Below are 16,944 nucleotides of genomic sequence, written 5' to 3' on the forward strand. Positions count from 1 at the left end.
ATGAGAAGAACACTAAGACTACAATATGAGGAGATGAGTGTGTTGGGGTGGCCATAGATTTGAAATTGAGGTCCTCCTGCCAGGTCTTCTCCTCCTGCATCACAATCAGGTTCAAGCAGAAAATTTTTTTGATACGCCATCTTCAACATCCATAACTGGCTCATTTGGCATTATTGGTAATAATAGTACATTACAATAAAATTAAATTCACCCAGTTTTGGTAGGTGAAGGTGTCTGGTCCTGACCATGTCCAGTTCCTGTTCTTGGGATCCCAGTAGAGACCGATCCATCCCGACTGGCCCTCTCCCACAGATTCTTTGCATATCCTGATATCCTGTCCTCCACCTCACTGGTGATGGGTGAAAGGTCAGTGTATTTTTCCCTGCAGTATTCCAGAGCATCGGCCCAGTTAAGTCGTAGACTGATAAAGACTCAATGAACCTTTTTCTTTTTTAAAGACTGTGCTGCCTTTTATGTCGTTTTATGATTTTATAAAACCCAAAGATACGATAATTTATTAATTAATTTATTCATTTAAATTATTCATTTATATAATCTAACTGATCTCTGATGTTTCCGAGAACTTTCCGGGAATTTTAAACCCAGTTTGAAAGGATGGAAAAGGAGCTTGAATTAGTAAGAGAGTATTTTAACACATACATATGATGTCATTCGTAATATGCTCTCGACCCATCATGACATTAAAATATCCCGTGGGACTCTGAAGGCACGACTAAGAGATTTAGGCCTGAGTAGACGGGGCGGCTACTCATCGCCAGCTGAAGTCAGACGGGCCATAGTATGAGAGCTGCGTGGACCTGGACAGCTGTTTGGGTACAGAACAATTTGACTGACCTTAAAACAGAAACATGGCCTGTATGTCAAAACAGAGACAGTCATGCGGATGCTTCGCGAATCCACGCGGAACCAAGAAGCTAAGAATTTAGCCACTTTTAATCAAATTTTTGTTTGATTTTGTGTTTGCTATGGTAATTCTTGTGATTGCAAATGCTGTTTTATAATAAAAGGAATGTTCTCAAAGATTGTCTCAGTGCTGAAGTGAGAGATAAATGACTGCATTGCACTGAATGAACAGTACATTGTTGGAAGCTTCCATGAATATTGACAGTATATAGAGTTACATCGCTAATGAGGGTTATTCCAAGAATGATCTTTGATAGTGACATGAGGAAAACTTTAACACTACCTCATAACACCCCCGAGTAAACTAAATGCTGTAAGCACAATTATTTATTGTCAGCAGCAGGGTTTTGTGTTGAATCCACCTATTCCTGGGATAGGCAAATGCAACTTGTTTTTTTAAATGAGATCCTCACTCAGCGCTTGATGCATATTTGCAAGTCACAAGAGTAAGTCTGCTGACAAGCATCGTATTTGCATGGGTCATTTTGCCAGTAACTATGCAATGGATGACATTGCTATACATCTTTCCTGTGGTAGTTTTCTTTCAGCACTGTTGAAATGCATGTCCCAATTCAGAGACTTTCAGGCATTTCACCAATAACAGCTTGAGGTTATTTTCACTGTCTTTTTATAATTTTTTGAAGGCCTCTTGTGTACTTCTTTTTTTGCAACTTTTTTGCTAGTTCACTCATTTGCAACTTTTCCAGAAGAGCTTGCCCATACTTCATAGGAAAGTTGTTCCTCTGCTTAAAATTGCTGGGAAAATATGGAACTTTGCTTAGTTGTTTGTCATGTGTAGACACAACAAAGAGTTGGGTATGTTTATTATGCTTGACTGATTCATAGGTAAAATTAAGTTAAGTGACTTAACAACAACAGAAAAGAGATATTACAGATGAACAACAACACATGACATAGTGAAAGGTGTCATTATTATTTGACCAAGCTTAACTGCAGGAACATCATGGACAAACTAAGCACACCATATGACTCAGGAACTGTCACGAACCGTGACATGATGCAGGATCTTTATCAATAATAGTGTTTATTAATAATAATAATCACTTGTAACCTCTTTGACAGAGCAAAGCAATGGGCTGTAAAACTCCTAACACACTCGCCTCAATACCTATCGAGAGGAGAGTGTGACTATAAAACTTATTAAACAAAAATTCTCTCCACTCCAGGAGGACAAAAACAAAGGCTATATCAAATTACAACTTAACTTACCGCTCTCCTAAAAGTCGGAGGCACTATAAAAGCTTTAACAGAAAACAAAAACACTCTTATGCTTACACTTCTAATGGAGTAGCTTTATAAAGGAGGCCCCCATCGGTGGCCACCAGAGGCGGTGGGGCCTTGGGTTGTGGTACCATGGCGCTGTCTTTGGTTGGTGTGACCTGGGATACGTGGAACATGGGATGAACATGGAGGGATCTTGGAAGGCGAAGGTGGATGGCTGCAGGACTGATGACCTTGATGATGGGGAACGGACCAACAAACCGGGGTGCAAGCTTGGGTGACGGAACTTTGAGGTGGAGGTGTTTAGCGGACAGCCAAACCTTCTGCCCGGGTTTATAGGTTGGGGCAGGTCATCTCCTCCGGTTGGCAGCCCCTTTGACCCTGTTGCCTTGTCTTATTAGCACCTGCCTGGCGGCGGCCCAGATGTGGCGGCAACGGCACACCACGGTGTGGGCGGAGGGCACCGTGGCCTTGGTCTCAGAGTCTGGAAACAATGGAGGTTGGTAACCGTACACACAGTGAAATAGGGACAGACCAGTAGCAGAGGTAGGCAAGGTGTTGTCCGCATACTCAACCCAGACCAGGTGGGAGCTCCAAGATGCTGGGTTCTGGGACACCAAGCATCGGAGGCCGGTTTCCAGCTGTTGGTTGAGGCGCTCGGTCTGGCCGTTGGCCTCGGGGTGATATCCCAAGGTCAGACTGACTGTGGCGCCTATGAGCCTGCAGAACTCCCTCCAGAACCGTGAAACAAACTGGGGCCCCTGGTCTCAGACAATCTTCCTGGGAAACCCGTGGATGCAAAATACCTGCGTCATCATTATTTCCGCCGTTTCCTTGGTTGTGGGTAACTTAGGCAGGGCTATGAAGTGGGTCATTTTAGAAAAATGGTCGACTACAACGGTATTTCCCTTGGATGCCGGGAGCCCCGTGACGAAGTCAATGGAGATGTCTGTCCACGGTCTGAACAGAATGGGGAGAGGCTACAGGAGACCCATACGTGAGCTGGATGAGGTCTTGTTCCGGGCGCAGACCGAGCATGCCTCGATGTACTCCTGAACCCCAATTTCATGGATGGCCACCAGAACCGTAGAGAAATGACAAACATTGTGCGGCAGACCCCCGGATGACAGGTAAACAGCGAGGTGTGGGCCCAATGGATCACCTGTGGGCCCAGGCCGACTGGTACAAACAGTCGGTTCTCTGGACAACCCTCAGGTGATGGCGCCCCACCATTCCCTTGTTTTACCTCTTCTTTTATGTGCCAGGACAGCGCTCCTACCACACAGGTTCGTGGAAGGATGGACTCCGGTTCCTTGGCAACTGGTTCTGGGTCGTAAAGCCGAGACAGAGCGTCTGGCTTCACGTTCCGTAACTCGATCCGAACGTGCATGTAGACAGCAGAAGCACGTTGTGGATTGGATTGAGTGTTCTGTGCATGCTGAAGATTTTTTCCCAAAATCATCACCTGGAAGTCGAAGGAGACGATATTACTGTTGTTGTCGCTGCTGTCAGAAAGAAATGAACAATGCGATTGAGAATGCGCCACTGTGCATCGCGTTCAGGCCATAACCATGCTCATCACAAACGAAATGTAGAGGGATGTAGTTTATAACTTATAACTTAAACTAAACTTTAAATGTAAAGCTTACATGGATTCAATTGATGGAACTTCCAGAGAAATGAAAACTGAACACCCCAGATGGGACTCGAACCCACAATCCCTGGCTTAGGAGGCCAGTGCCTTATCCATTAGGCCACTGGGGCACATTTTCGCCATGTCAGCCATAACAGTGATATCATATTCGTTTAATGTGTATTTATGGTATAACTATTTTATTATTATATTATATTATAAGAAAAAACATTTGTCTTAAAACACAAAGCTTTAAGCCCAGAGTAACTAGAAAAACAGCCATTGCTCAACTTGGTTGCTACGCAACAACGAAAGAACCTCAAGTTAAACACAACTGAGATAAACTGTTTCCTGTTAAGTGCGATGCTCATTTAGCCAACGAAATAAATGTCTTTCGAGGGCCATACCGTACAGTGGCTACGGTATTTGACCTTCCATTATCATACATATTTCGAACTTGTCCAGCTGAGAAAAGGGTTAAGTGTCACGTTTGTTAAAAAGATCAACAATGAACGGACGGTGAGATGTCTGTTCAACCCTCGTGCCTTCAATCTGAAAATCCTATGGCGGAAATATTAAATCATAGTGTACTGGTAGGCAAACTATCAGCTAGCTTACGATGCCAACAGATTTACCCATGGTGTAGAGAGAAAGACTACTTTTTTCAAATGTTATCAGTTTTTTTAAGATAGATTAATTTACACCGATACTAACATATGATATTTGCTGTAAATAAGCGATGAAAGTAAAGATAGATCTTTAAAACCTGCTCGGAGTCGAAGGTAGCTAACAGCTGTGTTTTTCACAGTTACCCAGGTTATTGACAAGCAACTCTTGGCTAACACTAACCTCTTCGTGGGACACTCATCGAAATGGTAAGGAAACCACGTGTAAATTTAATGCAAAATCAAGTAAATAGGTTTAACTTAATCAGCTGTTTTGTTGTTGTCGTTTTTTTTGGCATTGAAGCTTAACAGTTGGAATAGCCCACTGGAATCCACTAGCGGGTTATGCTTTAATCAGAGAAAATCTAATTATGTACCTTGATAGATCCTCTCACGCGTGAAACCAGCTGTTGGAGGAGAGACTTCAGTGAGCATCAGTGAGAAAAAGAAGAAAAACAAAACAAAAGTTCCCAGTTTAGAGGAATACCTCCAGCAGAGAGACTATCTTGGAGCCTTGACTTTACTAGAGGTATCTAATTTTTCCCCAGTTTAAATGAAAATATGAAAAACGTAGTAAATAAATAGAACAGTTTTAAAGATGGTGTGTTTATGTGATGTGTTACTGTGTCATCCTCAGTTTCAGAGAAGTGTTGGGGAGAAAGAGGAACATGTAGACCTCTGGATTGGCTACTGCGCCTTTCACTTGGGTGATTATAAGAGAGCTATGGAGGTAATTCCTCGTAAACACGTGTGTCAATATGACTTTGTATAGCTGGGTTTACAGAATTGAACAGTTTTCAAAGCACCCTAAATACAACATTTGGTGAACAAATTCCGACAGGAGTACAAATCCCTGACCATGAAACCTGACTGTCCTGCTGAGGTGTGGGTCTACCTGGCCTGTGCCCTATTTTTCCTAGGGCTCTATAAAGAAGCTGAGGCGGCTGCATCAAAGGGTAGGGTCTCCAGCTGAGATTTATGATGTGTAGATGCGTGTGGTAAACCCCTGTTTAAACTATGCTCACCTGGAATGGGGTTACTGTATTGCACAGCAGTATTCTTTGATTCATTGGTATTGTGCATGATGCTGACTGAGAGATTCTTGTATTTATTTTCATGAAGGATGGTGTTTCACTAAATATGGTATCTCTTGATCTTCATAGCGCCGATGTCCCCTCTCCAGAACCGACTGTTATTCCATTTGGCTCACAAGGTTTGACAATTACGACGATGTTATTACACTGCCATGTATTTTCCTTTACTTGTCCTGTGACATTACTTTATCAGTGAGAATTCAACGTTTTTGTGTAAATCACCACCAGTTTGCTCTTTATGAATATAGTTAATGTTATTTTACTCTGTCTTTGTTAACCTGACTTCACCTCTGACCATTACCTTACCTCATTGTCTGATATCTTGACATTGTGTCTCAGTTCAACGATGAGAAGAAACTCATGGGTTTCCACCAGAACCTAGAGGATGTGACAGAGGACCAGCTGAGCCTGGCATCCATTCACTACATGCGTTCGCACTACCAGGAGGCTATAGAAATCTATAAACGCCTTCTGCTGGAGCACAGGTCTGTGCTTTTGCTTTTTACTCTCTAAAATTTGTCTCACAGTCCTCTACTCTTTTTCACCTTGGCAGGTGAGAGTTTTTAATGGAAGAGGATTAGATTTCATGTGCTTCACACCTTATGAAACTGCAGTGGTAATGCAAGTGTCACCACCAGACCTGGAGAGCTGGCTTCTTCTAACAATGAAACACTGAACACTGAACGTGTAGTAGCCAGGTCAGAGATCTGTTTATGGTTTTGTGGCATCTGTGGACAAACAATTCTTCGTATTTTTTTTAACAAAAAAATTATATTTTCTTTATATTATATTTATGTACCAGTCAAGTTGATTAACAAATTAAAAAAAATATTGTACCATAACTTTTAAAGTAATAAGTGTTACGGATATCTTTGTGAAATGGATTCAAACTAGAGTGTTGTTATCAACAATAACAAATTTCACAGATAATATCAGCCATTCAAGTAGAAATTGAGTTTCTGACTTTTTTTTGCCCTTGGGTGCCCCCTACTGCTGAGAGATGCAACACCTCTATTATTAAAAACAAAGAGTTGTCTAAAGCCACCAGAAACGTAAGAAAGGCTGTTTTTATTTACTGTGATATTGATGAGGGGGCAAACACACGCACAAGAACTGAAAAAACAAACAAAAAGATTAAAATGTTCTCGTTTTTCTGTGACATGGATTGAATGGGTTTTATCAATACATGTGCAATGAAATTCACATTGTTAATGTAATTTTCCAAGACTTAGCCAAAACTAATCAAACCTTTATGTGTGAGAAGAACTTATTTGCATGTCAGTCTAAAACAGGACTGACGTGGTTACCTGTCAAGCTTAATGGGGAATACTCACCAATCGCAACAAGTGACGTGAAACTTGGCATTCATCTTGCATCCTGTTTTTTCTTTTGCTCTGACATTAGCTTTTATTCTGTCTGCCTCTTTTTCTTTTCCTTGCCTCCTTTAGAAGCATTGTCTTTGAACACTTTACCCTATTCACCATAGTGTGTGTGTGTTTTGGAGAAAGTATTGCTGTGGTTTTGCAATGTGGTACTGTCAGATGTACATGTTTTTAACTTCGCTAGTGCTGCTTTAATTCAGTTCTATTCAGTTTATTTGAATTGTGACAGTTCACATAGATGGTCATCTCAGGGCAATTTCCAAGGAAATATTCCAAGGAATTTCCTAATTCTGACTGAGATTCTAAACCAGTCCTACTCAGGCCATTAGACTTTAAAAGGGAAGGTGTCCTAATGAAGTCATACTCGGATATTTGGTCTTTATACTGGTACAGAGATCCCTGTAACTTGTCATAGTGACGGTGACCTAACTAAAGTTGACGCTGTTAGTGATCTTACACTCATGACATAAAAACATAAGAAAAGTTTTTGAAATTTGTTACATTTTGACATTAGAAAATTGTAAAAGACATTTTTTGGAACACCTTAGAAGTAAATGCTTAATTGAAATTAAATTACAAATGAATAACAATAAAACATATTAACATGTTGGATATGTGTTATAAATGTTTAAATGTATGAACAAGCAGTTAACCTGAGGGCCAGCTTCACATTCTCATTGCATCTCACCTTTTCAGAGATTTCTTGGCTCTGAAAGTGTACGTGGCTCTGTGTTACTACAAACTGGACTACTATGATGTTTCCCAGGAGGTGTTGGCTGTATACCTTCAGAGCATCCCTGACTCAACTATTGCTCTCAACCTTAAGGCGTGTAATCACTTCAGGCTTTACAACGGGAAGGCTGCAGAGGTACCCATCGTTTGACTGCTTAGACTGTGTCCTGGTTGTTGTTTTGGTGATATTTACATATTTGTGCATTTTTTGCACAAATTTATAAACAGAAATGGGTAAGGAGGAGGGGAGGATAACAAACCACTGCAGAATATCCATGTACATACTTACATCTGCGGTCGTAGGTGTAATATATATATATATATATATATATATATATATATAAGAATTACATATGCACTGATCATAGGTTTGATTTGTGTGTGACCTCTCTTGTTCTTAGGCTGAATTGAAGAACCTAATCGACATCTCCTCCTGCTCCTTTGAGTTTGCAAAGGAGCTTATCCGACATAACCTGGTAAGCTCCTCACAATCTCCAGCTGTAAGTGTGTAAGCATGGTAGTCTTGCTCACACTGAATCTCCGTGCACTGCAGGTGGTATTTCGTGGTGGGGAGGGAGCATTGCAGGTACTGCCTCCTCTGATCGATGTGATCCCCGAGGCCAGACTCAACCTGGTCATCTACTATCTAAGACAAGGTGTGTAGTTACATCATTGTAGGTTATAGAACATGCAAAGTGGAATATAGACAGGACACAAAGCCCAGAGACAATCCCTCAGGCTCCTTTTAAAAGCGTTAAGTTTTTGTGATGTAAAAAAATTCAACTAAGATAAATGATCTTAGTATTCTTTCCACATCATTTGAAAATTCAATTCAATTCAATTCAATTTTATTTATATAGCGCCAGATTACAACAATTGTCATCTCAAGGCACTTAAGTAATATAGTCCAATTCAAGCCAATTGGAATTCAATTCATTGTAATCATAATCCAATTAATTCATATAGAGCTAATTCAAAAAATTAATATCCTAGCTAAGGAAACCAACAGATTGCACCGAAATGTGTCTTCAGTCCAATCTCCCGTCCTGAGCGTGCCTGTGGCAACTGTGGAAAGGAACGACTCCCTTTTAACAGGAAGAAACCTCTGGCAGAACCAGACTCAGGAAGGGTGGCCATCCGCCTCGACCAGCTGGGGTTTGAGAAGACAGAAAAGAGGGAAAAGAGGGGGGAAAAACACCATAACGCCATTCAAAGGATATCTGTTGGAACAGGGAAACATAGGTTAATAACCACAATAATGTCACATGTACATAAAATCAATTTTGAAATTAAACAGGGGGAAAAAGAGAGCAAAGTGAGGAAAGGTGTGACAGATGAGGTCCCCCAGCAGTCTAAGCCTATAGCAGCTTAACTATGGGATGTTTCAGTTTTCAGAGAAAAAAGCTCACAACCTAAACAGAAAAAACCCCAAAACAAATCAAAACAGTTAAAGGGAAAAAATCCACACACTGTGCAGATGTGGCTCTCGTTCAAAATGAATCAATCAAATTAAATTTTATGTTGAATTGTTTTGAAAATGTGCTGTAGCCTCATGAGGCCACGGTCCAATCTTCTGGATGTAATTTTGAAGAAATATGTTTGATACAAAAGCAGCACAGTTCATCAACAAAGTAACCCCATAATACTGATGGTGGCAGCTTCATGCTTAGCAGCTGCTTTTTCTTCAGCTGGAACTGAAGCCTTAGTTTAAGTGGGGGTGATTGTAATTAGCTCCAAGTGTTGTTGTCATTTCACGTTGACATTATGAAAGGATACATCCCAAAAAATGGCTTCACATAAATAGCTTTAACAGTCTGGAATGGCTCAGGCCAGCATCCAGTTGCAAATCTATGGGGTGACCCAAAGAGGGCTGTGCACGTTTGACTTTGTAATGGAGACCCGCGATTCCGTCACCTTCACTGGGAAACTGTCTACACAGATATGTGTATTGATATGAATGAGTGACTGACAGTGAGCAGTTAAACTTTGTGAGTACTCAAATTCCTTCTTTTCTGTCTCTTTATAGAAATAGCTGAACAAAGTGAAAGGTGAAGGTATTTGTTTGCAGAGGGGGACTGGCCATCAAGCCTGTGTAAAAGAGAGAACTTAAAGTAGTAGAGAGGAGTGTCATATTAATTGGAATAATGTTCCAAAGTGTGTGTTATTGAATTGTTTATGGCAATGTGTACATGTGAATAGTTATTCTTCATTTTCTATTTAGTAGGATGTTGGTTTTGTGTAAATATTTTGTGATTCTTTTGTAATCTAGTCTGTTGCTGCTAGCCTGGAAACCTACAAAAATCTCATGCCATTCTATCAAAAGTATGAAGTAATCGTCAGCTTATTAATAATCATTTTATAAAGAAGAATTAGGGAAAATGTTGCCAAATTAAGATATGCCTCTTACACAAAAAGCCTGAGTGCAGTAACAAATGTAAAAGATATTTGTTGGTGTCGACACTATTGCAAGAAGATGTTTGTTGGTTTTTATTGATGATTATATTCCCCAAACAATTTCTGATTTTGTTTAATTATTTTTATGAGGTTGCAGGCTAACAAATGACATGGAGGGGTGGGGGTGAGGTGATACCATTTCAGAAGGGGTCACCTATATTAATCAAATAATGTTTTTTTTAAAACTCACGATACTTTTGCAGAATCCCAGTTCACATGTTGCTGTTATTATAACATGTCAGGTATCGGAGAAAACAAACATGTTGCAGTTCAGGGACTGACATGCGTTATTTTACATTTTCAGATGACATCCAGGAAGCTTACAACCTCATCCAAGATTTGGTTCCCACCACACCTCAGGTAACAATAACTTTAAATGTGATGTTTCACTAGTATTCGCAAAGATGGTGTCCCTAACTTTGACGAAGAAGTAATATTTATTTTTCTGTACAGGAATATTGATATATTTATTATGTAATATAATAACACTTGCTTTCATTAGTTATTAGTTTATTCTCTTTAACAAAAAAAGAACATGTCAAATGAACACCACTAAATGGATGAATGATCAAAAGATCATATAAAGTCTGTAATAAACCTCTTTTAGCCTCTCTCTACTTTCTCATTAATCATTTCCTGAACCGGCTTGACTTTTTCTCAAATGGGATACCTCATTCTTCAAAAGCACTGTAATATTTCTCTTAAATCATTTATCATTTTCACAGGAGTATATTTTGAAAGGAGTGGTAAATGCAGCACTTGGACAAGAAATTGGATCAGTGAGTATTTCTATTAAACTTAAAGGATGGAAATGCAAACAAATGTGTGGCATCTTTCTGTTGAAAACAAATCTTTGACTGAACCTCTGTCTCTTAGAGGGATCACCTAAAAATTGCTCAGCAGTTCTTTCAGTTGGTCGGAGGCTCAGCTAGTGAATGTGGTAAGCCTAATAGAAATGTTGTCAGTATTCTTTAAAGCAACAGTGTGCGAGCAGTCCTTTAAGAAGTTTGTGTCCTTTCAGATACTATTCCTGGCAGACAGTGCATGGCCTCCTGCTTCTTCCTTTTGAGACAATTTGAAGATGTTCTCATATATCTCAACTCCGTCAAAGTGAGTTTTGCTCTGTGCAAATCACTGATAGTGTCTCAATGAGAAATCTGTCTTGCTGTTGTACGCTGGTAAAATAAGATGGAGGTGGAAAAAAAGATTACTACTACTACTACTACTAATTAAAACTGCAGATTTAATTTACTAACAGCAAAAAAATCACACTATGCACTTTGTCCCTGGATTTTAGTTTTTTGCAGAAGTTGTGATTTTCTTTTTTCAGGGTTACTTCTATAACGATGATACATTCAACTTTGACTACGCTCAGGCTAAAGCAGCGCTTGGCAACTACAAAGAAGCGGAAGAGGTATTTAAATTGAGCAAATACCCACAGAAATCTCACAGAATTTGATCATTCTGTTGAATGTGTTTGTACTAATTATTCTCTTTCTCTTTAAGATTTTTCTGCTCATCCAGAGTGAAAAGATCAAGAACGACTATGTTTACCTCAGCTGGCTGGCTCGATGCTGTATGTATAAAAATCATACTAATGACAGTATATTAAATTAAAGGAACACTTTAGTAAGACCAAGCAAATGTTTTAATATAATACGGTTTGCACATGAGAATGTTTCAGATAAAGTAATAAGACAAATTACATAATTAGTATAGTGTATTAGAGTGTTAGTTGGAGCAGAGTTTCAAACCAAAGCAAAAAATGATTGATGCCGGTTTGAGAAAAAGATCTGAGAAATCGGAGCTCACGGAGAAGCACTTTTTCTTTTCTGGCTCTGGCTTCAACTTTGTCAAAGAAGGATCAAGAGGTCTTAAACTAATAATTTTCTAAGCAGTCCTCAACACAGCAAGCTACCTGTTTGAGAATCCCAACTCCTATTTCAGACTGTTGGTCAGGAGTTTTGTTCTGTGTGATCATGAGGAGGTGACGTCCACATACTGTTTGTCAAAACTAGTGTGAAATTGCAACAAGAGAGAAAAAACGATCCAGTTTTTCTGTTTTGATGAGGTATCTGATTTTTTAAAATCTGAGACTTTGTTTATGGTTGTTAACTTTGGCTTGGATCTGAATCTAACATCACTGCCAGATTTCTAGCCTGCAAAGAATTAAGGCCATTTTCTTTTTTTCACTCAGCTTGTGTTACACTCTACGGCTCAAATCTGCATAGAAATATTTCTATCTCTCTTTGCTTTCCTTTACATCAGTAAAAGCTGCCCACGGCCTTCAAAGATTCCGTATTTCTAATCTGTAAGAGCTGAGTCTGCCTGTGAACGGTGGCTTATTGAACCCACTTATTTCCTTTTTGTCAGACATAATGAACCAGAAGGGTCAGCTTGCCTGGGAGCTCTATCTGAAGATGGGCACTTCCTCAGATTCCTTCAGTATGCTGCAGCTTATAGCCAATGACTGCTACAAGGTAACATCCTTCTCTGTCTTTTACTTATTTCACACCATAAATCCTTGAATAGAAATACATGTGTAAATCTGAATTTTTCTCAAGAAAGTTGCTTATTTAGTTAGTTGCTTATTTTCTTCAGGTAGTTAATCTATTATCTTGTTTTACAAAAATGGTATTTTAAAGAAAATAGCAAAGCCCACTGACAGCTCCAGATGTCTTTTGTTTAACGAACACTAAAAAGAAAAAAGGGGAAAGAAAAACAACATATATTTAGTCTGTGATCATGTCATATTGTCAAAAGCAGAAAATATGCAGGCCAAAGCTAATTTTGAGACATAAACAAAACATTTTTTCTAATGCACTAATATTTTTTTTATTCCGTTGTTGCTATCAAACCCTTTTTTATCGCCTCAGTTCTGTTTACTCAACTCATATTTGTCAGCCTGCATGTACATGATTACATGCGCCACCTTAAACAGACACATTTTTGTTTCCTTTTCTGCCTGTTGTTTTTTTTTCTTTTCATCATTCAGTTTTAAGATTGAAATGTTGTCTGCCAAAATGCCTTCAGTTTTTACTCAATACTTTGAAAATGGGACCCAAAGTGGTGCTACAGACAACATACTAAGGTAGAGTCAGACGGGAATAAGCTGGAATAGCGGCTGAAAAGCCTGTTTATTGCATACCAGCTCATGACAGCAGTATGTTGTTTCAGATGGGCCAGTTCTATTATGCCGCCAAAGCGTTTGATGCCCTGGAAAAACTGGACCCAGGATCCAGTTACTGGGAGGGCAAGAGAGGGGCATGTGTTGGAATCTTTCAACTCATACTGGCGAACAAGGAGTCCAAGTATGTTTTTCTCACCTTTCTTTGCAGCAGTTTACGACATGATTTCATCATTTTTCATCGTCTGTTCAGTTGGTGTGGTGTAATGCAAAATAAAGGTAACAAATGGTGCATTTTTGATATAATCTCGTTTCCTTACACACCCTGTTTGGGCTCTAGGGAGACGCTTAAAGAGGTTTTGGCCCTTCTGCGAAATTCCGGAAACCCTCAGGTTGAATACATCATCCGAGCTCTGAGGAAGTGGGCCAAAGACAACAGAGTCCTCCTCTCATGACAGGGCTACACTTGTGCTCACTGAGTCACTTTCATGGATTGTACGAGTGATATCTGTCACAGCTGGAAATGTGTGTAAACCTCTGACTTACTATAGTCATTGTATTGAAATGTATGTTTTGAATAGCAGCTAATTTCATTAATATTTGTATTAAAATGTGATTGTACTTTTGAGTTGAGTTTTTCTTTTGAATATTTAGATCATTGCACTGTTTTTTCCTCTCAGAATGTATCACGATAGAAGAACAGCAAAAGAGCAATAAATTGTACTATCAAGAGGAAAAGCATAAAGTAGTTAAAGGAATCTTTGTTCATTTTTAATCCAATTAACATTTGACTACATATTCCGAACTTTTTAGTATCTATCAAATTACTTCTCAGAATATTTTATAAAAGATTTTCAACATGTGTTAATATCTAACTGTTCACAGGACATACTTCTTTGTCTACTCCAAGGTAGTTATGTATGCACAAATCAAACAAATAGATGTGAAACACCTCTTAAATAAGGAGAGGTCCACATTTCTTTTAATATTTGTTTATTAATTTCTTTCAAATTTGGGAGTCATTCCACACAAGCTTTGTTCTACACATAGTATTTAAAATGGTTTTGAAATGTGATCTGGAAAAGTGAGAATACTAAGTGTAATTAAATGAATCAGACTTTGGTTGTTATTCAGGTGATATATTTGTATAGCGCCAATTTACCACAAAGGTCATCTCAAGACACATGCATAGCTTCCAATTCATTCAGTCATAGTCCACTGCAGTCATTACAATCCAGTTCAGTCTTGTTCATTATAATGATATTCAGATAATGCTAATTAAAAAAAAACTTAACTAAGAAAAACTACAGAACACATTGAATCTTCAATTCTGATTCAATCATCCTTCTTGAACGTGCGTGGTGGGGATATGACTGGGCAAACAAACATGAAAAAATAGATCATCAATAACAGCAGATAGGAAGAGTAAAGAGAGAGGGGTAAGGAGAGGTCATGAGAGGTCTCCCTGCAGCCACGGCTTGTGGCAACAAATTATGGGATGGTGACCCTGAACCATTTCTTAGATTCTGATTCCCAAATCCATTCAGGTAGCTGGTTTCACAAGGCAGAAACCTGATAACAGATGGCTCTTCCACCTATCCTACTTTTAGATTAACCATTTCGAAGAGTTTTAATGCATTAATTCCATGAGTATATAACATTTATAAATGTTAAAGAATGGCGCCGCACTACATGCAACCTGCTACAGAAGCTCTAAAGGGTATTTCTCTGAAAAACTGTTTTTTCTACTCTGGATTGGATGCTTTTTTGCTGGACTGATTTCTACTGGTAATTTGTACACTTTTTAACATCTGGTAAAATCGCAACCATACCAAATGGAAAATTGTTTACAAGTAGAAGCAGCTGATTAAGCTTTTTCCAAAACCCAAGTAATTTGCTGGAATGAGACCCAAAATCCAGATAAGTTGAAGAAAAGATGTCAGGATGTAAAGCAGGACAAAAACGGAGAGCATGGTGGAGGAAGTTTCTTTCCGTGAAAGTCACTGGGGATGAGAAATCTCTGGCAGATGAAAATGGGCACGCTCGTAGCCCTAATGAGGACCAAGCAGATATATTGGGAATGCAGTATTATGTGCTTCACAAATACATGCCTGCATAAGCAAATTCCAGACTCCAACACATCTGTATATGGCTTCCAGAATATATTGGCTGTGAGAGAATGCAGAAAGACTAAGAGAAAGGCAGAGGGTTTGCTGCACTTGTTAACAACAAATGGTGTAATCATGTAACTGTCTCTGAGTAGGAGCACATCTGTACTCCGGCTGTTTAACTATTGGCTGTGAGTTTCTGTCCTTGTTGTCTTCTGAGAGAATCCACCTGTGTTACCTGCCAATGCTTCATGTGATGTCATAAACTTTATTATTGCCAAGAAAAAAAACGCTCTGGGGCATTCATGGTGATCTCCTGAAGATTTCAACCACTCCTCTCTCTGCTACGCTTCAGCTTTCCATCAGTTTGTTAACCGATTCTCCTATAATTTAGCCATTTTTTGTCAAAATGTTTCATTAGTTGTCAAAATCAAAGCATCACAGGCACTTAGTCCCGAGTCAAGCTTTAACAGAACAAGATGTTTCAATTTCCACAATGCGACTTTGTGATTATAATTCCTGCAATAGCTGATAGGAGCTGCGTAAGAGCATGGCTGTGAAGTGGCTTTTGTGAAGCCACCATGCAGGAGACTCATCTAATTTCGGTAGTTCTTTCTAATCTGTTTTCCCACTAGTGATTCAGAAATTGATCTCAGCAAAAGATTTTGAAAGCTGTCTCAGTTCCTGAACTGCACCTTGAGGAGAGAGGAGGCTAGTGCGTGGAGCTATGAATGAGGAAACACTAAAGTGTCTTTTCAGCATCTATGACATCTAAGAGTGTGCCTTGTTAATGCTACATTGTAAACTGAATGAGAAACATATTCATACATACAGTGCCACAGGCATATTAGGAGGGAGGACAGGAGCTGATGATGTGCACATTGAGACTTGAGATAAGGGGAGTGCGCGACATAAGACGACACCCTGACCAAAAACCTCCACCCTTTGTAAGATGGTATACAGTATCCAAAATGTGAGTTCTCAGGTTTGTTCGGTCAGGATGACACGACCATGGTTATTCTCTGAGTGCGCAATTGGGCAGATACATTCCCAGACTTAAGCTGTTCATGCCTCTGAAGTGACATTTTATTTTAAATCTGCAAAGCAACTTTTCAGCTGCAAATGTTCCAAAACTGCCAGGCAGGAGTTGCCACATTATACATATGGAGTTAAATGGATGGTGAATAGGGGTCCAAGAGTGAAGTTTTGCCAAAAGGCTAATCCCCACTTAGTTCCTACCACAAAAGAACACAAAGTTAAATTCCAATTATAAATGTATTCACATAGTTTATTGTAACTTGAGGACTTGGTATCAACTCGCGACCATTAGTATCTTTAAATTTAAATATCTTTAAATAAATCTGTTTTGAAGTGAATAACTGAGGCAGCCAATCAACTTGCTCGTTCTCTTGCCTTTAGAATGTGATGTTTGAAAGTGAGCTGATGCAAAAATGCACCATTCAGCATTTTCCTGAATAGACGGAATGAAAAGCATCATGTGAACACTGAGGGACTCAGACAATAGCGAAAAAGCTGTTACTCGATCGTCTGGGCATACACAGCATGTAGCCGACGTACCCCAC

The 16,944-nt window shown here is 39.3% G+C and overlaps 1 protein-coding gene and 1 non-coding gene across 2 annotated transcripts; one reads left to right on the forward strand and one right to left on the reverse strand.

Moving 5' to 3' along the window:
* Nucleotides 1–3,857: 3,857 nt before the first annotated feature.
* Nucleotides 3,858–3,930, reverse strand: trnar-ccu (transfer RNA arginine (anticodon CCU)). The gene has a single exon. It is a non-coding gene; the product is annotated as a tRNA-Arg (tRNA).
* A 468-nt stretch (nucleotides 3,931–4,398) lies between these two features.
* ift56 (intraflagellar transport 56) lies at nucleotides 4,399–14,015 on the forward strand. The gene is made up of 18 exons (XM_072383497.1): nucleotides 4,399–4,674; nucleotides 4,850–4,993; nucleotides 5,102–5,194; nucleotides 5,306–5,420; nucleotides 5,628–5,677; nucleotides 5,898–6,043; nucleotides 7,637–7,808; nucleotides 8,074–8,148; nucleotides 8,226–8,328; nucleotides 10,431–10,486; nucleotides 10,852–10,905; nucleotides 11,003–11,066; nucleotides 11,148–11,236; nucleotides 11,457–11,540; nucleotides 11,633–11,702; nucleotides 12,500–12,606; nucleotides 13,304–13,437; nucleotides 13,594–14,015. The coding sequence occupies exons 1-18, from the start codon at nucleotides 4,672–4,674 to the stop codon at nucleotides 13,706–13,708; spliced, it is 1,674 nt and encodes a 557-aa protein (XP_072239598.1). The 5' UTR covers nucleotides 4,399–4,671; the 3' UTR covers nucleotides 13,709–14,015.
* Nucleotides 14,016–16,944: the final 2,929 nt, after the last annotated feature.

Source organism: Leuresthes tenuis, unplaced genomic scaffold (assembly GCF_036924035.1).
Source record: "Leuresthes tenuis unplaced genomic scaffold, fLeuTen1.0.hap1 SCAF_4, whole genome shotgun sequence".
Lineage (NCBI taxonomy): Eukaryota > Metazoa > Chordata > Actinopteri > Atheriniformes > Atherinopsidae > Leuresthes > Leuresthes tenuis.

What these genes read in the sequence shown, in the direction of transcription:
- ift56 (XM_072383497.1), top strand. An exon ending in GAGCCTTGACTTTACTAGAG is followed by an intron (nt 4,994 to 5,101) that starts GTATCTAATTTT and finishes TGTCATCCTCAG; the next exon opens with TTTCAGAGAAGTGTTGGGGA. An exon ending in CTGGCGAACAAGGAGTCCAA is followed by an intron (nt 13,438 to 13,593) that starts GTATGTTTTTCT and finishes TTTGGGCTCTAG; the next exon opens with GGAGACGCTTAAAGAGGTTT.